The sequence below is a fragment of the Panthera pardus genome, unplaced genomic scaffold, assembly GCF_024362965.1.
Source record: "Panthera pardus isolate Hobbes unplaced genomic scaffold, ASM2436296v1 HiC_scaffold_20, whole genome shotgun sequence".
Classification (NCBI taxonomy): Eukaryota; Metazoa; Chordata; class Mammalia; order Carnivora; family Felidae; genus Panthera; species Panthera pardus.
Window position 1 is genome coordinate 43,214,539 of NW_026526766.1, and position 27,476 is coordinate 43,242,014.

Here is a 27,476-nt window from a genome sequence, read left to right on the forward strand (position 1 = left end):
ATGAACTAAATGATATCCCTTACTCATTTCACTCACTGACAATATCCACTGACTCTCATGGTGGTGGATTGGTTCATCTTGAAGTTAAAGGGATTGTTGAAATGTAGCCCATTTTTTTCAAAACAATTTTATGGTTTTATGGCTTTTTTCTGATGCTTAATGCTAAGAAATGTTGATGAGTTAAAAGCCTATGATGAAAACAATAAAACTCACTAATAATCCCTAGGGGCCACAAATAACCAGTGTTAATGTTTTTGCTATATTGCTTTCCAGTCTTGTCTGTAGCTCATAACATCGATGAGATCATACTGTGTACCGCGGACACTTGGAATTCAGCAATTTAGTGTTCTTGGTTTCCACTATCCTAAAGCAAGCCTGAATATCCATGACATTTAGCAACTTGACATTTTGCTGAGGCAGGAATATGAGTCCCCTATACTACTAGACCAACATTTGAGCCTACCTGGCTGCCAGAAGTTCCAGCCCAAGAGAGCTTTGTTGCTCTCTGCTGATGTCTTTTATGCAGTCATTTTTATGAAGTGGTAAAATACTTTGTCTCCTTGCCAAAAGTGGTCTCAAAAAGGAAGCCAAAACTTAACACTTACAATGGAAGGGAAGAGAAAGTGAAGTTAAAATTTTAATGGCTTTTAGCTAAAATTAAGAATGTTTCTCATTGGTGACTCAGAGCTATGACCTCACTAATCCCCTCATATGCTCTATATGGCGTTCTGGTGGCAGTCTCAATTTGGGCACTTCCAGAAGTCCAGAGACATTCCCTCCCCACCCGCATTTGTCCGTGATCTACTGCATGTTTAATTTGTTTTCCACTGCATTCATTTAACACTGTAGTACGAACCTTTTCTCATGTAGCTAAGACACTTAGAATCTAATCAAATGTAAAATCCTCTCCTTTGCCTGCCATGCTATAATCATAGCTTCTGTCATTTTGTAATGCCTCTCTCTGCTGTTGTTTGTTCGTGTGATTTTTTGTATCATCTTTGCCTCCCAGTCGAAGGGTAAAACCCATCATGTGGCAAGAGAGCCTCAAAATGTATGCCTATGGTCCACCAACAACTAAAAAGGCATAGTTTTAGTTCAGCTAATAAGCACCTTATGTTTTCAGAGTGGATTTTAATGTGAATTATGCTACATTTGGTCGTATATATCTCAGTCTATGAGACTGAAAAGACTGTTAATGCTGTCTGGGGGAAATTGTGCAAGACATTGTTTGTGAGAAGATCAGAGAACCACCTTTTCAGATTTTTTCTGGCATGGGCCTCAAGTTTTCCCTCCAAGGCAGTAATGAAGGGGGCTTAAATTGGCAAAGGTTGGAAAAGTGAAAAAAGCTCTCACTCATCACACTATCATGGTCACAATCATTAGCAAACAAATCGGTTTCTAGCTGAAACTGCATCCAGATTCCCCCTTCCCTCAAGGAATTCAGAGCAACAGTCCTGAGAAAATGCCCAAATTTGTATGCCCCAAGCGGCAGTTGTTGGTGAGTTCCAGTGGACTTTTTTATCCAGCTCCATTTAATTTGACAGAAAATTGCATAAGTCATCCCTGGCTATCATTCAAATTGTAAACAAAATCTCAAATGCAACTTTAAAGAAATAATCTGCATCATGAGAGCCATTATGTGTACAGGGCATATAAAAATCTGGTCACGCTAACTTCGTGACCAACTAGCCCAATGGCAAAACAGTCTGGTGGTTAAGCGGGGAGCTTTGGAGCAAACAGGTTGGCTTGGGATCCTGGCTGTGCCATTTACTGGTTGAGTAGCCTTTGGACAGTTACTTGTTCTCGCTAAGTCTCAGTATTTCATCCTATGAAGTGAGGAAAATAATAATACTTACCTCACAGGGTCATCATAAGAAATAAATGTCCTAATACATTTAAAAAGTTTGACTGATACATGTCTGACACATGAGAAGCACTCAAAAATGTTAGTTGCTACAGCTTTATGACTAAGATCATGATTATGATAGTGTTGATGTTACCTCAGAGAGGAATACCCAATCTTCCCAGAAATCAGCTTTCTCCTCCATGAAAGGAGGAGAAATTCTATATAGGTCTAGAAATGTAGTTCTCTGTTATTATAATAGCAAGACACATAAATTCCTAAAAACTATATCAAAGTAAATCACACTTATCAGATTTTTAAAATACAACAACCATGATAAATTAAAGTAATTAGCATCTCCACAAATCACAGTGTGCAATTGCCTAATAATCCCCACTTACCCACCTGTGATACATTGCTGTTTAATTCAGATAGGATTTATGCCCTGTCTCCAAAAAATGAGAACTTATTGTCAGGACTAGAAAATGGTTCCTTAGTTAGCATTAAAGTATAATGAAATGTTTTTCTAATCTTGGAAGTCTTTTTGTTATTTTGTAAGAGGTAAATGACTTAGAAAAATAACAACTTACTTTTAATCACCCTCATTTGAATACACTGCTTTGAGTAGCTAATGAGTAAGCAATAAGAAACTTCACCATAAAATCCCATTTCCACTTTCATGTATTATGTATAATGAGGTAAAAAAGCAGAGTTCTGGTTCTTTTTAGGATGGATGGTCAAACCCTTCCCAAGTTTATAGTCATACCACACATCACCAGACCATCAGCTGTAACTCCATTATTGTGGCAGTTCAGTCCTACCCAATCAGCTCATTATTACTAATAATGATAATCACTTTTCATATTACATTTTATACTTTTTAAAAGCATAAATATTTACGCAATTCTCTTAATTAACTTGTGAGTTACTAGAACAGGTATTATCATCATCATCCTCCATTTAACCTCAACCTATCACTTTGACTTTACTAGCTAGTAACTTCTTTACTTAACTTCTCTAGGTCTGAGTTTTGCCTTCTGTAAAATGAGTATAATATTCCTGTAAGAGAGTAGCTAGGAGCATTAAATGAGGTAATACACATAATGCTCTTAGCAAGGGTCCAAGCACTCAACAAAAGTCAGCTATCATTATCAAATTGAGAGCCAAATCCGTAAAATGACTTGTTACTTCTATTTGAAGTTTAGAAAGTGCTTTCACATCCATTTTCTCAATTCAGTTTCACATTCCCTGACAGGATAGCAGGACAGAGATTAGTATCTGTATTTCCAGATAAACAAACTGAAGCCTAAAGAGGTTGAGTGATCTGCCCCGAGTTAGATTGTGAAAAGAAAGCTGGATTATAAATCTAAGTACTTCCAAAGTATCTCCTCGACTGTGTAAACTCAGGTAACCTGATCCTTGAGGCAAGCATTCATCCCACAGAACATCCCCCTTTGTTCTTCATGATGCCATCAGCATCCTGTAATATCTGGTTTAAGCCCAACATAGACCCCCACAGCAAGTTCAGAACTGACAATCATATGAATACAAAGTTTGCTATGGGTCTGCGAAATGATCACATACTCAGGTCAAGCAAACCTCTTTTATATAAGCATAAAGACTGATGTTTACTAAACAGTGACCAATCACTTAGGACAGTACAGGAAGAGATAAACAAAGCCCAGGGAAATATTACTCCCACTTACTTAAAAGCAGTTCAGAAATTGCATTCATTAATGTCAAGAATATTAACCACAGAAATATCAATGAAATACTAATATTTGGGGCCAAATGATCAAAAACTCTCCATTGGTTTTATAGCAGAAAAATGAGTATGTGCCTTAAAAATATTTTCAAACCCAAGTGATGAAACAGGGTTCTTTTGGTGTGGTTCCTAGTAAATGAATGTTGCCTCATGAGCACAATGGTCTAAGAAAAATATGAACTATTTGCAGAATATTTTCTCATTTGCTGGATCCCCTGTTTCCTAGGAAAACCCACTATGTTTTATAAAGTCATCAAACATTAGAGTAGGAAAGATTTTGAGATGATCACCTACTTCAGTGGTTTTCAATCTGTGGTCCATAGAGCGGCAAGCTCTACCTTTAGCAGCCACTAAGAAGAGGGGAGGTAAGATAGAGCTCCATGAGATGGGTTACTTCATCTTAAAACCCCTGATTTCATCCAGTTAGATCTTGCAGAGGTCCCAATGTAAAGCACTCAAGATCATACAGAAAGACAGTGAGAGAAAAGAGAACTGACTGTCCATCTCCCAGCTCCTCGGGGGTCCTTTTCCTTAGTATACCATGATCCTTTGTGCTCTACCACTCATGGAAAAGTGAATGCCTGTGTCTTTGCCAACTTTTGTTACTTCTCCCCTCCCCCATTCTAAACTGTTGCTTAGGAAGAGACTGGTTTCTATTGCTCCAGGGTTGTCGAGAGGTGATGAAATACTCCCTTTTGTGCCAGAGCTCCCTCCACCACCCACAATTTCATTCATTTTTTTTTTTTAATTGACTGTCTGACTTGTACCAGGTTCTATGCCTGGTACCATGACAAAGGCAAAGAAAAATCAACTAGAATCTGGGCCCCAACATTGCCCAGACAGAGTTGTATAGTTACAAAGCAGCATGGCATCTGGAAGACACGTGAGACAGGACAGAGAAGATTTTTCAGAGCTGTCATGGCTATTTCTGGGAGATAACTAATGGAAGAGATGCAGAGTTTGGCCAAGCAGGCTAGAAGCACAGGTGTCATTACACTGTCCTTTCTGTGCTTCAGATCACCTGATAGCCAGCAGCCTTCCTTAACTGCCAAACCACCCTCCCAAACAGTCCGTTCCCTCCCACAGATGCCAGAGCTAGCAGAAGGCAAGGAGTGGGACTAAACATGTGCACAGTGAATGGCAGTTTGTTGGAGAGTTTCTTTGACCTTGTTTTGTTTGTTTGCTTTCATTCTGGATGGTACTGCTTGTCTTTGTGTCTGCATACCAACAGCATGACTTCATCCAGTGAATATTCACTAACTGTCCCTGCACAGGGCATGGTGTTAAGAGATCCAGTAAAGAACCGACATGGATTCTGTCCCATGGTGTTAAACTAAAGAAAACTTACACATATTAGAACTTAGTAGATAGTTAAAAGCAATGAGTGAAGTTAGTGTGATGGGTATTTGGAAGGGGAAGAAGGAATTTCTGCCAGATGTTGAGAGGGAAATTGAGGACAGGCTTTAGAAGAGGTAACACTTGACTCAGAAATTTCACTGGCCATTATGGAGCCACTTAAGACTTTAGAGATGGGAAGCAAAATATCGATTACTGTGATAGCAGCGAGCAGGCCGGGTTGGGGGAGGCAATGCCTGCAGGCAGAGATCTGTTAGCTGACTGCTGCAAAAGGACCCAAACTTGTGTCACCAGGAGATGTGCTTGGCAGACATCACAACCGGCAGAGCTGACTGCCATTAGGGAGCATGGGAATAAGAAGCAACAAAGATGTCCCATAGTGTCTAACCTGAGTGGATGGGAGAATGGTAGTGCTCTGAACAGTCACAGTGATCACAGGAAAAGAAGCATTTTGCAGGGGAGGGTAATGAACTGTTCGGACACAATGAGCTCGACAAACCTAGAGCACATCCAGCCGTCAGGAAGTTAGGCTCTGCAGCTCGAGAGGAGAAGCAAGAGGTCCTTAGAGATTCACAGAAAGGGACACTTAAAACCATGAAAAGGGCTTGTTATGGTTCATTTCCATTATAAAAAAAACACAGAACTCCACAAATTAGGCTCCCATAGAGTTAGCTCTATTAGGATTTTTCCTGAAGAGAGGTTTACTAAATAAATGAGCCTGAATAGAGATTGATGTTTAAAAGTCATTTAAAGTCAGGCACATTGTTCTAAAGTAGCTTCTGAGATTTCAGAGCAGACTCAATAATTTTTAAATGCCACTTAGGATTTGAGGTGATGGCCTCATTTCATCTGCTCATAATGTATTTTTAAATGTCTCTCTTTTATTTTCTCGGACTTGTATTTTGTCTTACTTGAATATTCTAATTCCTGTGACTGTACATTATAGGAAACTTGGAAAACAGAAAAATATCAAACTACAATGGCAAGGGGCACCTGGGTGGCTCAGTCAGTTAAGCATCCAACTTCAGCTCAGGTCATGATCTCACAGTTCGTGAGTTCAAGCCCCGCATCAGGCTCTGTGCTGACAGCTCAGAGCCTGGAGCCTGCTTCAGATTCTGTGTCTCTCTCTCTCTCTCTCTCTCTCTGCTCCTCCCCCACTGTGCTCTTTCTCTCTCAAAAATAAATAAATAAATAAACATTTAAAAGATATATGAAGGCAAAATTGCATAATCCAAACACCAGGAACTAACAACTCTTTTTGGTCTTTTTAATATATTTCTATATACATATGTATATGGGTCATATATGTGCGTCTATATATAGACACACATATATGAATTATAAAAATGATTAAATAGATATACAAACCCATGAATTTTCTCAGTATTGTGGTTCACATGGTATGTTCTACTTTGCATTGAAATTTTTTCAGTTGACAATGTCTGTGTCATTAAAAATGGTTCAAAAGGCTTTATGTTTATGACGGCATAATATTTTTATTACATGAACCTGTCTTAAAATTGAGGCATTCTCCTATCGTGGAACAGTTCCTCAAGGTGTGTACTTTGAGAGGATGAGGTACCATGGCTTTTTCCTTCTTACACTACATGAGTCCAGAATGACATTATCCTCATCTTCTCATTTCCCCCCATGACCCCTGATGTCAGGGAGTCTGATAGAGTCAGGTAACTGCTGGGTGTAAGAAGTGCACGAGTGATCAGAATAGTTAAGGCAATGGAGAATGAGTGCTTTTACCCAAAAACGGACTGCTTTTTACAGCTTCCCTTTCTGATAATGTTTTAAAATTATTTTTGCCTCCTTCACCACTCCCCACATATTCAGATACATGTCTGAATACAAACACACATGCACAAACACACACACACACACACACACACACACACACACCACACACACACACCACACACACATCAAGCCCTAAACGTAGCAAGAGCTTTTTAAAATCCCAAAATGGCATCCTTTTTCGTCATTCTTCAATATGTACACTTTGCCTAAGAAAAAGACCAAGTGTCCTAAGCAATAGGTAAGCAATAGGAAGTTACGTCTAGGCCACAGTGCCTACCCTTCTGTGACAGTGTGGTGAAAGGCCAGGGCCATGACATGAACCCCTAGAGAGAGCAGAGCCCATGCACATGAACATGCATTAACAAGACTGGACAGAGCACCATTGTTTTGATATCTTTCTGTTTTCACAGGTGCCATAGAGTGATTTTATGAGTCTTCACCATGACCCATGCCATAGAAAGACAAATATAGCTATAGTTTTGCTGAATCCAGGTTTAGAGCTCCTTGTTCAAACAAAAACACAATTTCTAAATCAGTCCAAAGCAAAGCCCAACATCTTGAATTCTATACACACCCCCTTTTCTTCCCCCTTCTTCTCTTCTAGCCTGTTTTCTTCAATATCACTGCCTCCATTTTAAATATCATCAGCTGATAAATCAATTGGCAGACATCTGTAGCAGTTCATTCTAATATTGAGGATAACAAACCATAGCTATAAATTTTTTTGGAAGAGAAGGCAACGAACTGCATCTTTGCACTTAGAAGGTGCTATAGGCATGAGTAAAGATACTAGGGTTAGCTCAAATATAACTGCAAAGTCTATTTCAATAATTTCTTAATTAACTACTATTAGATGCATATCCAGAGTTATTAGAACTTTGGAAGGTTGGAATTCTTTAAAAGACAGCTCTTTTAGAAAGAAAATTTCCTCAATGACTAGACATAAGAACTATTGGAAAGAGATCAACATGATTATAATAAAAGAGAGAAAGAGACGATTAGTCTTTCCCATCCAATTGTCTGTCAGAAGAAGGCAGAAAAGAATAGGAAGTTTCTCTAACTTAGAAAAACAGGGAGAAAAGTTTAATCTTAGTACTCATTCCATTTTTCTGTTAGAGCCAAGGTATTTTTTCCTTCCTCAAGTGCAGCATCCATCTTCACGAATATTGTTACTGTAGACCAGTGCACATCCATACACCATGAAAATTTAATCCTACAAATGAGTACAAAAACTTTAGTCATACAAATAAAGATAGAAAATTTAGTCACATAAGATAAACAAGTAAACTAGTACACCAATGGTTGTCTTTTCTGGAAATAGAAATCTATCTTTTATAGCTTTGTTTCCCATGTTCTTTTAGATTTAATTTCTCTCATGTATCCTCTTACCTCTCAGTAATTTCTTCAGAAACTACCTTTATCACTCCCTCTTTCCTCCTTATTTATGATGATCTCCAGGCAGTGCTATTTTTCATCTTTGTGATCCATAGTATACTGAGCTCACCCATTTTATCCAAAAGTTTAGATTTGCTAGCCCTCTAAAATGAACATATTATGTCATCCTAATCAGAGAATGAGATTAAAACATAAGCCTTAACTTATTTAAATATAAATATCAACATTTATATTGAATATGGATATATAAATATATACCCATCCATCTATCCCAGGGGTACATAGAGAATACATGAGTTCCTTCAGTATTCAAAAGAGAGACTTCCTATCATTTGTCCGTTGTGGAATAAGTGTCTTCTGCTCATGCCCTACCATGTTTTGTCCTGGGGTGACAGCTGTGTACTGAGCTCTCTATGTCTCCCACTCTTGATAGAGGGTCTGTTATACTAGCCCTTTTATCTAACACCAATTAATCATAAATCTTCCACAAACCAGGGGATTCTGCAAGAAAGTCTTGCCAATGGGAAGCTTTAGTTGAAATCAGTGAGGTAGTTTAGTGTAGTTTATTAGAGTCCATAAGGCCTCTAGGGACTTCCACACAGCCTATAATATCATTTCTTGTGAATCCATTAGCCATACAGCCTATAATGTCATTTCTTATGGCTCCTTTGGCTCTATCTCTGAATATCACATGTTTCCCATGACACTAGATATACTAACAACATTCATGACCATCACAACCATGACTGTAATAGCAGTTAACACAATATCACATTTTTATAGAACACAAAAAAGATCTTTCCTATTTCTTATCTCATTTTAACTGCTCTTCCTTTGTTTCTGTAGGAAACTTGCTTTTGTTGGTAGCTGCCCACTGTATTCACTAGTTGACTGCTTTCCAAGATAATTCATTAAAATCTTTAGATATGCTGAGAGAAAAAACCTATTTGATAATGCACATTACAGAGTATTGTCGATTCCCAGGTATATACTCTTATACATAGCTCTCTCTTTCATCAGGAGTGAGACAGTAACTATAATTGCTTGGTGAGCATCTGGAAGTAACATTAATAATGATAATAATGACCTCATAGGATGTATAATTTGGGGGATTAAAGAACATTTATAAGCTTATTGTGTCACAGTTAATGATGAGGTGCCAAGTTTTCTTGCCACCACCCTTTCCAGTGGTATTTCCTGCTTGGATCAGAGAACTAATTATAGTAAACGGTGCCCTTGCAAAGAACTTGCCCCATCCTCAAACACGTGCCAGCATAAAGATACCGAATTGTTTTAGTGTTGTTTGCAGAGACAATTTACTAATGTTGTTTTGCATTTGTCTAACAAAATTTGTATAATGTAATCATTTAGTGTTTATTTTATTGTGTGTACCTTCTACTCAGAGGGTTGGCATTATTGTTCCTAACAGTGACGGATACAAGCAGATCATGCCTTATGACCTCTACCATCCCCTTCCTCGGTACGTAAATCAACCATCCTGATGTTAGAATTAGTAAATCAGCCTCTGCTTCTTTTATATGTCTATGTAGATATAGACTTTGTGTTTTTTTTTTTTTCTGTAAAAGTAAGATGATAGATAGTATAGTTCGCAATCCATCCTGAGCTCTGCTTCTGAATAATACTGGGTTGCTCGGACTGTGAGCTTGTCATTCAAAAAAAAAAAATTTTTTTTTAAGATAGGATCCTATTACATTGAGGTGGACACAGTAATTCACTCTTATTAGATAGAGTGTATGGGTTATGTTGTGTCTTTCTTTCACTCCCTTTGTCCTCTTTTGTTTCCCTGCAAAAGGACCCCAGTCATTAAAGCGCTATTGCTAACTGTTAAGCAAACACTGCCTGAAGTATTATCACAGTACCACAAATGTGGGATTCCAGATGTGCTATTACTCTACATAAGGGCTTTAAATATCCTCTTTTTTGTTCCAAAGAAATTATAGTTGTGTACAAAAAGGTGATGTTTTCCTATCTCTATTGTTCAGAACATTTAGGGGACATTTTTTTTTTCTAAAACATAAAATTCCACGGGCTGTGTTTCTTTTTTAAAGTACAATATATTTTTTAACTAGAAAAAATAATGAAAGTGACTGAAGAAGTTTTAAGAGAACTTGTTCTTTATTAATATATTCATAAGAAAACTGGAGAAGCTGAAAAATATTCTAGCTACTGAGTGTATGGTCTGCCACATTGGAAACAGCTCCCCAGACAGAAGAAATTAGAATCGTGCTTGAAGTGACCCCTGAGCTAAGAGAGGCCTTTGCTCTATTCTCTTTGCTCACTTGGACTCCAGGGCACCAGCTGCTAGTTAGAACCCAGAGTTTAAATCCAATCGCGAGTAGTTTTCTCAATCTCAAACTAATGAAAGCCCAGAAAACAATTCTGAACTATAAAATGAAACAAAGTTTGATTGAAAATCTCCAAATACTTAATGAAATGGAATCCAAATAGGGACTCTTGAGGTCATTTAGTTCAGCTCCCAAGAGATGCTTCCCTATCCCATTCCTTCCCTGCAACCACACCCATATGCCCAACATTTGTAAACATATGTATTTATACAAATATGTGTATATGAGTATTTAGTGAATATGTATTCCCACATGGGTATATGGATATACATATATTTATAAAATACATATATACCAGTGAAAGCTGTCATCCAGCCTCTACTTAAATACTTCCAGTGCCTGGCAGAGAACTTGATTTTCACCATCCTAACGGTTGCATGTAGAGAGGGACATCGGATTTGTACTCTATAGCTGTTTGGGTTTTTTTAAGCTCTTCCACTAAGGGGTTACCTTGTTAGTCAGCTCCCTCCCGCTTTTCTATGACTATATTGATAAAGCTGATAAATGACTATAGAATGCTATATAAATGACTATATAAATGCTATATAAATGACTATATCATTTTGCTGGTTTGATCCAGAACCAAAGTAATATAGTAAATGCTTCTTGGGGAAAAAAGTGGAGTGAAAATATAAAGAGATTAATTTTACTGATCCAAGATTTCATTTGACTTCAGTTTCTGTATCTCTAAAATAGGACACACGTATTTGTTTGTGTGAAGACCAAATATTTTACGATAAAGGCAAAGTTGGTGTAAGGAGTGAGCAACATCAAGGTTATGTTTTTCTTGTAATGGCACTCCTACGTTTCTTTCATGTCTATGATCTCTCTTGTTTATATTTCTCTGGTATAACTAATGCCTGTCTTAGGTTAAACTTCGTTTCTTATATACTCTAATTTCCCCCAAATGCTAGAAGCCCAGTATTCTCAATGACAGATTGAAATGAGCCCCCTTAATGCCATCCTGTGTCCACACTGGCCTATCCATGCATCACAACGAGAAAGGATAATTATCAAATAAACACTATATTTCTTGCACTTCTGTTACTGAGCTATTTCTAAAGTTAGATATTCTGCTTAGTTGATAAAGTCTTAGTAAATGGAAGCAATTTCTACAAATATGTTCTTATAAGAAGTATTGAGTCTCAAAAAAAACCCCAAAGTTGAGAACTAAGGCTCAAATATGATTCTCAGGTGGCAGCTACATTCTGATCAAGGCAGAAGGCTTTCCTTATTGAAATTATTTAAATGGGCTTTAGTCCACAAGTGTAGATACAAGGCACAGTTAGTGAGTCTTCCGATTTTTTTTCTTGCCTTCAGTCTTTGACTGAAACACATACCTAAATGTAATGTAAGAATGTAGTCTGATGAATTATCTTTAATTCATAATTAATATATATATATATGTTTCCCACATCACTCTGAATTTTGAGAATTTCTTAAACACACTATGTATTTAAAAAATTAAAAGCCATCGGAATTAAAATATGTGATATGTGAACCCATTTAGTATTCTTCCAGGACGAGATTCTTGGATATGCTTTTTTTTCCCCAAGTACTTACTGGTCCCTGTTTAAAGATATTCTAACTGATGTCTTCTTTCAGCTTTTATTATATTTTCTTTAAAGCACTCAGACATGTTTTGCCTTGAAATTCCACATAACCCTATTATTATGTCAGGATTCACACAACAATTTTTCATTATATAGAACTATAGTCATATGGTGGACCCATACTATAAATTCTTAGAATAATATTAGCATCATTTGTCTTTCTGTGATCACTGGCATTGAAAAGGATACTTATTACTGTTTATGAACTTACACTATGGGTCAGGTCCAAATGTTGAGACAGAAATTAATCACTCTCATTTTAGAAGGGTCAAGGTTAGGGACATTAGAGTACCAATTAGAAAGTGTGCTCTTTTTATGGAATCTTAATGTTCTAAGAGATTAAATGTACATTCAAAAACATATTCCCGCTTCACTGTCAGATCAAATGTAATGTGAATATGTACTTATATATTCAGCCTAATTTCATTCTGAATCAGACCTGTTATCCATATCCAGAGGGAAGCTCTCCAGAGATTTACATGGATAAATGAGAATTGGTATTACCCTTTTAGAAGAGAGACCCTCTATAGAGCTGCTTCATTTTCTTGAAAGGGACCAGAAAGTCTCCTAAGGGCTAAACAGAGGGCCTCAGTTTCCCCATAATAGCATTTGCTTTTGTGTCTCCTGGGGAAATATGCATAGGAAAATATTGTACTTGGCAGCATGTTTAGGCTGTTGGCAATAGAGATAACAGTTGTTTCCTAGACTCAAACAGTGCAAAGAAAATGTGGAGGAAAATTCTGTTAACTGGGAAACATACATTATCCAGGCTCATACAGAAGAGCATTCAGGTTCTCAATATGCATGAATCCTACTTATAAAATAATTGATGTCTCCATGGTATGCTTGTGCAGTGTTTTTAAATTTAACTTTTCAAGTAGATCAACTTGATGACATTTTGTTTTTCTCTCATTAAAACTATATCTCTCATAACTCTAAGGGAAATCTTAAAACTCCTTAGCAATCCTCATCAACAAGCAGAATATATGTAAGAAAGACAAGCTCGGTCCCAATGTTTCCATTTTTCAAAATTCTATATTCTGTAAATGGGCCAAAGATCTCTCTCTGCGTCTAGTCCCAAATGCAGCAGAGCTATGCAGAGATCTAAAAAGCAATGGAATTCTCTTAAATGTTATTGATAATATTGTTCTTTTCTCCCTTACTAAACTGTATCTTTAGATTCCAGTGCCATCAGCCTTCCAAACAAAACAAAACTTCTTCACAATTCCAAGAGTTATTTATTAGGGGAATGCTAACTGCCAGTATCCCTCAACAGTTAGGGAACAAGAAGATTACATTATCACCTTTGCTCCTTAGTGTATTGGTGGCGTAGCTTGAACATCAGAATTGTGCTGAATCCATGTAGTCCCAAAGCTGATGATTGTAGAAGCAAGGGACAGAGTGTCTTTGGTTTGCCTTGATCTTTCATGAGCTTCTCGTACACAAGTATCCAGAAGCTAAGTAAGAAAGTATTGCATTGAAAATAGAAAGTATCAGCCCAGGTGCAAACTATTCCTGTTAATTGAGTAACCAGTTTTGGTCTTAACGAAGATATTTAAATGGGATTTAGTAAAAAAAAAAAAAAAAAAAAAAAAAAAAAAAAAAATATATATATATATATATATATATATATATATATATATATCATGGTAAAATATATAACAGTATATATATGCAGAATATATATTTATAAAATATAAAATAATATAAATATTATACACAGAATATATATTCGAACTACAAGGAGAAGAACTGAATAGCCCCCGTTAGAGTAGGTTAGAGACAGCACAGATATCCCTGTGGACAGCTCTCCAAACAGTATTTCTTACATTATGTAGAGCTTCAAGGTTTACAAAGCACTGTTGCCAACGTTGAATCCTTCTCTCTTACTCATCAGATTTTAGGCATTAGATGGCTCTCAGTCCTCTTGACCATAGCCTCTCAGAACCTGATTGCCCCAGTAGGCACTGGGAACGGGGTTGGTCGGAAAGGTCACTGAGGAGGTTCGGCAATGTGCATGTCTGCCCTGATGACTCCCCTTGCTTCTGTAGGTGGGAGGCCACCCCGTGGACCGCGTGCTCCTCCTCGTGTGGGGGGGGCATCCAGAGCCGGGCAGTTTCCTGTGTGGAGGAGGACATCCAGGGGCATGTCACCTCAGTGGAAGAGTGGAAATGCATGTACACCCCTAAGATGCCCATCGTGCAGCCCTGCAACATTTTTGACTGTCCTAAATGGCTGGCACAGGAGTGGTCTCCGGTAACTGTGCCCTCTTTCTTTGTTCGTTAGGAGAGTAAGTCCACTCTTCCCTCTCATCATCATGACCCCACCGGCTACCCTGTGCAGCTCCCCACTTCTCTTGAGGTGTCTAGAAGCCCACCAGTTTAGCCCTGATGTAGGCATGCCCCAAATCTAGCACAGCCAAAAGTAAATGAGTAAATATATATAGCTTCTTCAAGTTACTTCCAGAAGCCTCTGTCGCTCATAACATTCCCTCAAGTGGCAAGGAGAGGCAAATGTCTGTCAAGAGCAGCTGAGGCCAAGTGACTGATCCTGAGTCTCTAGAAGCTGCTCGGATGATAGAGCTCAGTAGACCACAGTTTAGTTTTATTTTGTATTTCTTGTGCTTTGTCTATATCCAAAAAGGGTCTGAGTGGATTTAAATTAAAATTATGTGTATTATTCATTGAAAAGAAAGATGAAATGGAAATGGCAAAATAATCAGAATGGGGATGAAGTAGGATAATTAAAGCCAGAACATTCTAGAACATTAGGGAAACTGTTGCAGCAGCCTAAATAAAGTGTTATTTGAGGTTTCATGGCTGCTAATGCAAAGGTTTGAAATAGCAAAAGAGATAGAAAGATGAGGAGATAAGCCACTGTGCCCTCAGCCACACAGATGGCACTTCACTTCACTACGTGGCTTTGTGGCAGCAGGATCAGAGCTTGGACATTTCTCTCTGTCTAGACTTGCTCCCAGGTGTCTAGAACCACTGGAGGTGCCATCTACATCTGGCTGTTGAATCAACTCCCTTGAACAGTTTTGACTGTGTCATATAATCAATTGGATCAGCCATGCTGCAATAATACGTGTCAACTATGATGGCTGTTCAAAAAACTGTCAATGTCCATGTGGGAGCTAGCAAAATGACTCAATAAAATTAAAATGCAGTGTTAGCAATCAACATTGAGCACACGCTACAGTTTCTTTTCTCCTTCTTTTCACTACTTGGTTTGGGACTCGGCACACAGTGGGTGCTTTCAGGAATGCTACCTAACTCATCTAAATCTAAGAATTGAAAGTGATTTAATTTTCAGCCACCTTCACCCTAAGTAGCCAAAAATAACAAAGATTCCATGAATGGTAAGAAATGGTACAAATCCACCAGGAGTCCTTATATAAAAGCAGCCCTTTAAAGTCTCAGGTGAGAGATGAGGCAAAGTGAACAAGGCTTTGCTATGAGTCTCCTCTGTCTTGCCTTCTCCTTCCAGTGCACGGTGACATGCGGCCAGGGCCTCAGGTATCGGGTGGTCCTCTGCATCGACCATCGTGGAATGCACACAGGAGGTTGTAGCCCCAAAACCAAGCCCCACATAAAAGAGGAATGCATCATACCCACTCCCTGCTATAAACCCAAAGGTAACTCCACAGGTGCTCGCTTACCAGCCTTTTCATTGTTATGTGCGTTCAGGGACTGTTTGAAACTCCTTGGAATATTTTTAAGTATCCCAAGGTTCTTGGAAACTATATTGTGTAGCTTAGACTCTACTAAATGGACTTAACTCTTTCTAAAAAATCTTTCAAATAATTTTGATTGCAAATTGTTGTTTAAGTACTACTTATTTACATAATTCTCTCCTGGATCATAAAGCTGTTTGAAGACCATTGCTGAAAAGTAGCAGATATATCTGCTTAGAGGGAGATACTATAGAGACATTGGAGAAATGTATAAGTGATTTACTATCCACATGTCTTGCTGTTGAAAACAATGCAGTGAATCCGAAAGTGTCTCCTTTGCTAAGCGTGAAATACATTGGGAAGCTTCATACTGAAGAAACATACTGATGAAACAGAAAGGTGTTGCTTATTATACTGAGAATTAAAACATTAATATGAGACCAGAAGCCAGAATCTTAACTTAAAATGGAAATACGGAATAAATCAGAATTCAACAGATACTACACGTAATTTATAAAAAGCAATTTTGTAAAAAGTTCTACTTAGCGAGCAAGATTTATTATAATTATACAGGGTCTCTCAGATTAGCATGCCCACTAATCTGACCTCTTTGCTGATATTGATATAGTCTGAGTCAAGAGAAAATGCCAAAGTCACAAGCCAATTCAGAAGAACTCCTTGTGATAAACTACCTCCTATTATTGATATTAAATATGGTTCCCGGGAGCTAGGGTGGCTCAGTTGGTTGAGTGCCCAGCTTCGGCTCAGGTCATGATCTCGCAGTTGACAAGTTTGAGCCCGCATCGGGCTCTGTGCTGACAGCTGGGAGCCTGGAGCCTGCTTCAGATTCTGTGTCTCCCTCTCTTTCTGCCCCTCCCCTGCTCATGCTCTGTCTCTCTCTGTCTCAAAACTAAAACATTTTTAAAAATTTAAAAAATAAATATGATTCCCATTTGCTTCTGAATTTATTTCTCTAAAGATTACATTTCTCTGAAAATCAGCCACAGCGTAGCTCTTTATTCTGCTATCTGTAGGTTGCCCTTGTTGGGGGTGAATGGCATCATGAAATCTAAATGATATAATGGAAATAAACAAACCCAAAATACCAGAAATCCTGATTCACTTTAATAACTACATCTCTCTCTAAACCTCAGCTTCTTCATCTACAAAATGGAGCTAATAATAGTAACTACCTCAGAGATGATGTATTAAAGGAGATATAGTGCAAACAGGGTGCTTAGCTCACTGCCTGGAATATAGCAAGTTTGTCCTAAATGTTATCTTCAACTCCTGACTATCATCAGCATCCTTAAATACGGAAAGAAGAGGCCCCCAGTACATCTTACGGGACCCACTTCAAATAGACAATAAAGTATTGTAGGCCTGCTAATATTACCAAGCTTAATGCTCCCTTACTGCGACAGAGCAATGGCTCACACTGTCAGATAAGGAGTCACTGACTGCGTCACTTAGTTGGAGAGGTGAGCTAGTTATAAAATGACTTCTGCACAGGTACCCTGTTAGCGTGTCTAAATGATAGCACATCCTTCTGGCCTCAGCAGCTTCATATTTCTCTCGCACTTTGATTTCTGACTATAAACAATCGCTGTACATAGAGCACCAGACGTGATGCCCCCCCCCCACTTAAAATAGTCAATTATTTATTAGCTCTATCTTTACCAAGCCACTTCAGAGAAAGAAAAGCAGTTTGTGGTTAACTATCAAGAATAAAATCTGGATTTTCACAACTAAGTAGTGAGTCTGGCTCTCTAAACATCATGAAAATGCTGTATAATTCTGTGGTGTATGCATATAGAGACATATTTCTTTCATCTTTACAATTATATGTCATAAAATGGTGATAGAGCTTCACTGGCTCATACTATAAAGGCAAGTATGCCTATAAACGATCCTAATAAATATGTCAGAATGGGAATCTTGGCAGTGACTTCTGTAGGAGCAGTTATGACCTCCCTCTTTCTTTTTCTCCTTCACATTTTTTCCCCCTGCCCAGGAAGTAGTTAGGAAGCTTGTCCTGAATTGTATGGCCAACGTAAGATAAATAGGTAAAACAGTCAAATTATGGGTTGTGGACCCTAAGTTAACTCATATTCCAGTTGTCAGTGAGCGTTAGGGTGGTGCTGAATGAGTCAGATATGGAAGGCAATGTTTTGTGAATTTCAGAGTGGCATTTTTGTTTGTTTTTGACAACATGGCATAGATCACACTTTGTCAAAAGGAAAAGGAGAAACAAGTCAGGATTTATTAAAGTATTGCAGTATAATTTATTGTACTTTGTGTTTGCCTTAAAAAATAAATATCACTCTATCTTTTTGACAGGAAATAGTGAAAAGATACTTTGATGACTCTTCATACACATACTGAGCCAGCGTTCCTAGAGTTACGATTTTCATGATTAAAAGACTTTTCCTTTGCTCTTCAGCATAATGAGAGGGAAGCATATCTGCACAAAGACTAGTAACACTAAACATTTTAAAATATTCTCTTTTCTTCATATAACCATCATCAGTAGCAGAAATTTACCAAAAAACTTATTATTTGCAGCTACCCATATAGTTTCTAGGTAGTGCAAAATCAGGAACTGGTGAAGACATAAAGGAAGCTCCCTAAAATTCCAAAATGGTTCTAACCTCTTCTCTCTTATGTGCATGCACTTAATTCTCAGAGAAACTTCCGGTAGAGGCCAAGCTGCCATGGTACAAGCAAGCTCAAGAGCTAGAAGAAGGAGCTGCCGTGTCAGAAGAGCCCTCGTAAGTGTTGAAACCACAAGGTGTTTTGCTTTTGAAGCTGATTGGTTTAAAGAAAGAGGGGTCTCATTGATTGTGGCTTCCTTGGGTTCTGAGCCAGCTGTCACCCTCTCACCAAGGGTTGAAATGAGCCTTTGGGCTGTCACATTGGAGATTTATCAGTTTCAAAGCGTGTCTCAAAACATAAGATTGCATGGTTGCTCTCTAAATACTTTTCAATTTTGAAGGAAATGAAGGGGTAGTGCCCATCCTCTTCTCCAAAATCTGACCTCCTCTTTTCCAAGAGGCTAAAGGTGAGAAGGCCCAGGCTGCCTCTGATGATGTAACATAGATTGGATGTGAAAGTCTGGGCAGCTTTTCACATTTCTTATACCCCAGCTGTGCAATATAGCCACTCACAAAAGGTAAAGCATAGGTAAAATATATTTGAGGACAAAAGAAGTGTATTAGCTTTTCTTTTCCCTATCTTGCTGTGATCGGGATCACATGGATACCAGTCTTTGCCCTACTTGATCATGGTTCCTTACCTGCCCAGTTTTATCAAGGCCATGAAATTTGCAAGACCACCAGGCAAGGAGTTTTCAGATGTTTCAGAAGAGGAAACAATAAGAAAGACAAACATTGACTGACCGATTGATGGGTTGATTAAAGTTATATGTTGATTGGACTAGAAAGCACTAGGTATGTCTGCTGCATCATTTTTTAAAATAAGGGAAAGCCCTTTAGTGATGTATTTCATTTATGATCAAAGAACTTTCTCAGAGTGATGATTTTCTCGATTAATTTATTTCATATAAACCCTAGGCTCTGTGCATAAGACATGTTACCCACCGTCCAGGAGCTCACAGCATAGCATGTAGGATATGAAGGGTTTTCAAATTCAACATACAGTTTAAATTTTACCAGAGAGGAACACCTGAGTGGTTCGGTCGGTTAAGCATCTAACTCTTGGTTTCAGATCAGACCAGATCTCATGGTTCATGAGTTCGAGCCCAGCATCAGGTGCTGTGCTGCCAGTGCAGAGCCGACTTGGGATTCTCTCTCTCCCTCTTTCTGCCCCTCCCTCTCTCTCTTTCTTTCTCTGTCAAAATTACTAAATAAACTTTTAAAAAATAAAGTAAATTTTACCAGAGAAATAAATCAGCACTGTAATCTATGTATCCGAAAGCAATTTAGAATTTTCTCAGATTCATCCCGTTCGAACCTAAATCTGATATGGTGTGCCAGACCATGAATTGTGTTCCTGAATCACACCCTAAACAGCAAAGGATTGAAGAAGAATTTCAAAATACAGATTGGTACAACCAAAGTTGATTTGTAAAGAAATGAAATTTGTTTTTCAGTCACGTGGTTTCACATTAGGCAATACATTTCGTACTTTAAAGGACAGTAAGCAAAATATAAATTACCTTTGTACTATGAAGTTACTACTAGCACCTTTTTTTTAATGTTTATTTATTTTTGAGAGAGAGAGAGAGCAAGAGAGAGAGCAGGGGAGGGGCAGAGAGAGGGAGACAGAGGATCTGAAGCAGGCTTCACGCTGCAGCAGAGAGCCTGATGCTGGGCTTGAATTCACGAACTGAGAGATCAGGACCTGAGGCGGAGACAGACGCTTAACTGACTGAGCCACCCAGATGCCCCACTGCAGCACCTTTTTCCACTTCTTTGAGAAGTGACTTTTTTAACCATTGCAGAACTTTGGAGAAAAGGCGGTGTTTAAAGATCACAGTGCAACCTTTACGTGGATATATGAAGGCTTAAAACTTTCTGTTTCTCTCCTGCCAGTACCTGGCCGGACAGGCCTTCGTGCTGCTGGAGAGGAAGTAAGCAATTTATTTTAGAGGGGGGTTAACTCTTTATCCACTAAGGTCCTATTTAAGACACAGAAAGATGCCACTCCGTATGTACATTCTTAGGTGAGATACGTTTAAAACCAGACATGTACTATTCTACTTAAATAAACTGCTCGCCTGTACATAATATTTTGTCATTTGGTCTAAAGCATAATCCTATATACAGTACTGCATTATAACCGAAGTTAAGTAATATAATAAAGTTGAAATTAAATCAAAACATCTTACATCAATAATATAACATCTTTCCCATTATTAGATACCTCTTAGATGAAAGTAGTAAGTGGAGCTTAATGCCTCTGCAGAAGGATTACATAGACTTATGGTCAACCATGTTTTGTAATGAGTGTTTTCCAGGGAAGGTCTGATTAAGATGCATTATGTTGAACTTTAATCTTAATAAAATCCCTAAAGTAGTTAACCACATAGTTTTCACTGTTGAAACTATAGCCATATATTAGATTATTAAATTTTACTCTTGGTGTAATGGAATTGCCATCTTGGCATGATTAATCTGAATTGAAGTAGATTGTAATTGGAGCACCAGTGCTGGGGAAAGGAAATGTATACTGTTATGCTCAGAACAATAATTACTTTTATACCAAAATGAAATAAATGACAGCTGTAGAATAATGTAATGAAAGGTATCCGGTTTCCACATCTTAATATGCTTTACATGTTTAGTGCACTGAACCCTAGGAAAGGTCTTACGTGTCACATTATTTTTTCATTGATTTTGAATTTAAAAAACATAATTTTGCATGGGCTTAATTCTTTCTTTTTTAAACCACATAGGCTAGTTTCTAAATGTGTGTAGCAACCTATAATTACTCTCCATAGTATAATGAAGAAATGATATAGTGTCAGCACGTCTTTCTTTCCCCCCACCAAAGAGACTCACATTGCTTAAATTAAATGGTGATGTTTAGAAGCTGTGCCTGTCACTTCTGAACTGCTACAGAGAAGCATGAATAGTGATCCAGACCTATTATCTCTCACTTTGGCCCCACCTAATATGGAGAGTTCTATAGTAAAAACAGTAAATATCATTTATTTCCCCTTATGTAAAATAAAAATATGATCACCAGCCTGTCTCATTAGACAATATAGGAAAACAAGTACCTTAAAGTCTTTAGCCTATGGCGATACTGTTACTGAGTATTAGATGCTTGTGGTAGTCCCACCAATAATTGGGTAGCACTCTGGCCAAAGGTACGTTGGAAAGCAACCGCTCTAAGGTATGTTTAGAAAAAGCTATGATTAAAAAGTAAACACTGAGCTTCCAAGAAACAACCCAAACTTGATAAACTTCCAAGAAATAACCAAAACTCGATGGAACAGGTGTGCACACTGGTATTATTGTTCCACTAAACTAAATGCAATGCAGCGGATACAGATACAGATATCGGTCACATAGAATACCTGAAATAAGGATCGAGATTAAGTCACATGGTAATGTCCTTAATATATTGAATTCATCATATGAAGCTGCAACTTTATTTGGAAATACTTTTAGACGTTAATTGCTTTTTTTTCTAGCAACAAACGGGTTTATTTGTGATGTATTTGATTCATACGGCACAAAAGTAGGAGCATTCATTGTGAGGAACATATTTTCATGATATGAAAAAAGTATCTCCTAACCCACCCGGGAGAGTCACAGCATCTAGACTGATTTTTCACTAGTGGCCATGGTTTGACTTGATCCAGGCACAGGTTTTTATCAGATTTTTCTGACAACCAGCAGCAAGAATCTTCAAGCCAGGTATTTTTGTCTCTCCTCGTTGAACAAAACAGTGTGAACAAGATCCAGCCCCTAATCAAGACTAGTCAAGTGGGGTTTTAGCCCGTGAAGCTGATCGAGCACAGTCTTACAAATAAATACAATAAGGTGAACTTGCCTTCGAAGATGCCCTCTAAGCAATCCATAGAAATCCCTGCTACCCAATTAACACGGAAGGAATTAGAGTTAGACTTCTAAAAATAATAAGATTCTGGGAGAGTTGCATTTTTTCAAGGCTAAGATCAGTACCTTTCCAACACTAGAAAGGGGCAGATAGAAAAATGACTGATGGAATTCTCTTTGGCTGTTATTTGAAGTATGTCGTTTTGAATTTGCCTCCAGCTGATGAAAGTCTCATTTAGGATACATCATTTATTTTATTTTATTTTTTAGGTTTCATAAGTTATTATTTTTCTTTTCTATCATTTTATTTTTACAGTGTAATATTAGTTCCGGGTGTACAATATAGTGATTCAGCACTTCCATACATTACCCCGTGCTCATCACAAGTGCCCTCCTCAATCCCCATCACCTGTTCACCCCTCACCCACCCACCTCCCTCCCCTCTGGTAACCATCGGTTTGTTCTCTATAATTAAGAGTCTGTTTTTTGGTTTGTCTAGGATTTAAATGCCAGATTGAGCCCAGCTGGTTGCTTCCACGGACAAATATGTGGGGATAGCTTTCTAGGTATTTTTTAAGCCCTCCATATTGTACTTTTATTTGGTGAGGGATCAGAACTACACTATGGTAGTATAATTGCGTTCATTAATCAGGTAGCAGCTAAATAAATTACTGACCTGGTTTCCCATCTCCTATCTTTAACTTACTTTCAGTCTTTGTTGAGTTATATGCAGAAACATGACAACCACCTCAAGCCAAGTACGCATAACGACCACTTTGACAGCTTAATTTCTTGAACAAATATGATACTATGGTGTCCTCTAGGACATGTAAAGGCTGCATGTCTACTGTTGCTGTACAGGAAGTTAATCAGCTGGCCTTCTTAACAAGCCTGATCTAACTTGGAACAGGAAGGAAATTGTTCATTTCCTTAACTCCTTCAGGCCATTAACAGGCCACTCAGTGCCCTGCAAAGTGTAATCTGTTAAGGGAGGCAGGCGTAAAGGTATGGCTAGATGCTTCAGAGGCTCTGAGTCTCTCTTTTTAGACTTTCTGGTCTCTGAATCAAATCATCCCAGAAAGAAGGAGGGAGGGAGGACTAATTGGGTACCTAGGGAAGCCAGTTTCCTCCCAGATTTATTTCAGTTGCCAGGAGTTCTGCTTGGATGGCTTTGAGCGAGAAATAGGAGACAGGCGATTACTTTGGACCCTAAGTGACCAACAAGGCCATTGGAACCAGCCATCCATCCTTCAAATGTTGGCACATACCAGGCGGAGAGCCTTAATGGTGCTGTCCTCTCAAAAGTAGGATTGGGTGGTCCTCTATGCCTTGATCGTGCTTGCCCTTAAAAAATCTTGAGTTATCTCATCAGATTTCCAGTTAACAACTTTAGTTCATGGTTAAGAAAACATTTTTGTGCTTCAGCACAATAGTCAGGTCTTAAACGTATTGCCATAAATAATCTTGGTGTAAGCCATTTAAAAAAAGGAAGAAGAAAAAGGAAAGCAGGCAGGCCAAACGCAGCAGTAATATCTGGATGCCAGATGGCATCAGCTTAGTGATGGGGCTGATTCAATAAGAAGCAAAGGGAAATTCCTGTCATGCATCTGTGTGAACAGAACCCACAAGGAATTAGATACAGAAGGAAAAGCCAATAAGAGTCTCCATGGTGATCCTGTAGTCATTAAATGCCTTGTTTACCTTGTTGGAAATAGTATTTAAATATATAATATTTAAGCATATGTTTACATTAGTCCGTATTTATATCCAGCAAGTTAGTTGTCTGAGAATGTGGATGTCTTAACTCAGTGGTGAAGAATGTGAATTCACATTTAAAAAAAAGTGGCTAGAAATGTTAATTGTGTGACATGTGTTTTTATATTTTCCCCCAAAGAATATTCAGGGAATCAAACATCAGTAATGGGTCCAGATAGTTTGGCTGTTTATATCCTCAATACAAGGTGCCTGAATTATATTCTTTTCATGAATCTCAGGCCACAGAAAATAAAAGGAATATCTTGTATATATATATATAAAAACAGATATATTTCTTAAGAATCAAAAGTGACATCATCTAAGATCAAGAAATTTAGATACTATTTGTAGATCATTACACCAACATAAGGGCTGTTCAAGCATGAGAATTACAGGATTAAAAAAAAAAGCACAAAAGCATTTAATTTTGAGAATTGGCACATAGCAGAGCAAAAGCCCATGCTGGCCAGACTGAATCAGCCCTTACCTCTCAATGGTCATGACCTCACTCACTTTCAACTCCTTCCTTTCTGGCCTCCTTCCCATCTACCTAAATCATTCTCTTCCATTATATTCTCTGCAACTGCATGCTTAATAGAAGTTCTCTGTCTGAATGTATATTTTAGATGACTATGGAGGGTCAGCAGACCTGCTAAATTGTTCACATCTCCTGATGAAGGAAGCTAAGTTTGCTCATAAGTCACCTGCTCTGTGCCGTGCCCCGTGCCAGTTGCAAATACTGTAAAAATAAGCCTGATAGTCCTTGCCCTCAAAGAACCTTGAGTGCATTCTTACCATAGGAATGATAGGATTATGTCCAAAGTGCTGAGTATTGGTCACTTATCCACAGATTGAACAAATGAGCTAGCTGTATTTAAGAAATGTAATATGATGTTTGAGTATGCACAGTGTGATAGTATTATTGATTTAAAAAGAAATGTGGGAGAATTATTTATTGAATTCCTAAATTCTCTCTGCTACTGTGCATTCCTCTGAGTTAAAATATTAGAATAGTTAAGCTAGTACATGGTAATTCACAAATAACATAAATGAGAGGAAAATGTAATATACAGGGAAAGGGTTTGGGGGATGTTGGTATGAACTGATGTTTGGCAGATTGTGATAGAACCTATTTGAATCTTTCACTCCAAAACTAGTGCTTGAGAAAGGATTATAGCCAATGATCATATATGTTGTATCAGTATACGTACTTGAGCGATTCTTACTTATACTTTGAGAAAAGCTGCAGAAACCATAGGTAATTTCCTAAAATTTAAAAATGTTCAGGTATATGGGGCGCGTGGGTGGCTCAGTTGGTTGAGTGTCCGACTTTGGCTCAGGTCATGATCTCACAGTTTGTGGGTTCGGGTCCCGCATCGGGCTCTGTGCTGACAGTTCAGAGCCTGGAGCCTGCTTCAAATTCTCTGTCTCCCTCTCTCTCTGCTCCTCCCCTGCTCATGTGCTCTCTCTCTCTCTCTCTCTCTCTCTCTCTCTCTCCTTCAAAAATAAATAAAAACATTTTTAAAAAATTTAAAAAATTTTCAGGTATATAATGCTGCCAACTATGTGAGTTGGTGAGGGGTAAGTCTGTATGTTTGTGTGCCCAAACAAGGATGTAGCCCTGCTGAGATCAAAGGAAAAATCAGTTTAGTTATTGATCATACCTCCATGCAGGGAAGCAGTGTGCACCAGCAGTGGTGAAAAGTGTGGGCTCCAGGGACAGATTGGCTGGGTGTTCATCTTGGATCCACCACTAGCAACAGGGGACCTGGGCAAGTCACTTAACTTGTTGGCTGCAATTTCCTCATTTGTGAAATGAGCATGATAACAGCACCTGTATCTTTGAGTTATGAGGATTAAGTTAGTACATGTGAAGTACCTGGTTTGCAGGAAGATCTCTCTACATGTTAACCGGGATTGTGATTGGGCCACTTCCAGAATTATTCATCTTCCCAGGGAACTTTTAATGTAATAAAAATGTATAATAATCACCTATTTACAACTGGAGAAATTGAGGCAGGTGTCGTATCTACTGGTATGTGAGAGAGAAGTACAATTTGACCCAAAATTCAGCCAGTCATTCCCCAGCTAACACCACCATCCTGCCTCTGAGGATATTATACTTCTATACTTCTGAGGCTTTTTGAAGATTTACTTGTAAGCATCACACTTAGAATCTAGCCCAGAATTTATTCTGAGGGACAAAGCTTAGTTACCTTTGTTTGAATAAAAAAGGGACCTACAGGGAGTTGCAAAAATTAATAAGGAAAGTTTAGAAAATGCTTGGGTGGAAAAGCATCCTCTTTCAACCCTGGGTCAAATACAGTTGATCCCCATAGATTGTTCCCAATGTGCACTGAGACAGAAAAATCAATAACAAATTCAACAGAGCAGACAGAGCCATTTTTATGTAGTCATTAGAAAAGCCTTTACTGCAAACCAAGAAGTTCTAAATTTGTCAGCTCCTCCCAACATCTCTACTTATTGCTCATTCTGTAGCTACTTTCAGAAAGCTAAGTCTGAACTATTGCTCAGAGGAGCCCTAGAGAGTGACAAAGACAAATTAATGGGATCCGTGTGTGCCAAAATAAAGTATGGACCCTGTCACCACCAATATATGTTACGTCCATTAAGGTCATTTTTAATGAACTGAACTTTTCATTGGAAAGCGTTGCCAAACTTGTTGAATTAAAGGAAAGAAACCTTTACAAAATTGCAAAATAAACCAATTTTACTTCATATGAAGGAAAAAAAATGGTCATGGAAAGTATTCTGAGTTTACAATATTTTAGATTTGTATCAAAATCAGGGGAAATGATATGCATTAAAAACTCCATTCTGGTATTAAGTTGAGAACTGAAAATGCACTAATAGCATTGTAAGCTATAATGGCATATTAGTCCCTGGGACATGGCTTTTTAAATAATCAGACTGGCCTCAAAGAAAACCCAACTTTTAAATTATGTTCTGTGTGCACAAGTCAGAAAAGCAATAGGAGAGAAAGATGGTCTGAAACAAATGTATTCTCACATTTTATTTGTGAACAGAGTGATTTGGCTCCATTTGAATCTGCTACATACAGTTAGTGGCCTATCTTTTCTTTTTTCCCAAAACATTGTGTATATTAAGTTTTAAAAAGTGGACAGAAAAATAGGAGCTCTTTCTGGGTTCCCCTAACGTAAGAACAACTCCAAAATGCTTCAGACCCTTTACTGGAGTAGCTGCTTGTATGATAAGGCAGTGTGAGATCAGAGCTATGTATAAATCACCAAAGGCAGCCTCTGGCTCAAAGCTGCCCCCAAATCCTTTTCTTCTATAAAAGAGTACTTTTATTGAGATTAAATGGAAGTGTGATACACACAGAATTTAAACGT

General features: G+C 38.2%; 1 protein-coding gene across 7 annotated transcripts in view; it reads left to right on the plus strand.

Moving 5' to 3' along the window:
• The window catches only part of ADAMTSL1 (ADAMTS like 1), an 873,125-nt gene that overhangs the window by 655,459 nt on the left and 190,190 nt on the right, over window positions 1–27,476 (plus strand). For 6 of the 7 annotated variants that reach the window (XM_053907974.1, XM_053907973.1, XM_053907972.1 and 3 more), the window contains 4 exons: window positions 9,595–9,645; window positions 14,196–14,400; window positions 15,634–15,781; window positions 18,507–18,591. In XM_053907974.1, coding sequence (XP_053763949.1) covers window positions 9,595–9,645; window positions 14,196–14,400; window positions 15,634–15,781; window positions 18,507–18,591 — 489 coding nt within the window. The remainder of the gene's footprint in view (window positions 1–9,594; window positions 9,646–14,195; window positions 14,401–15,633; window positions 15,782–18,506; window positions 18,592–27,476) is intronic. The other variant, XM_019415409.2, reaches the window with a different exon arrangement.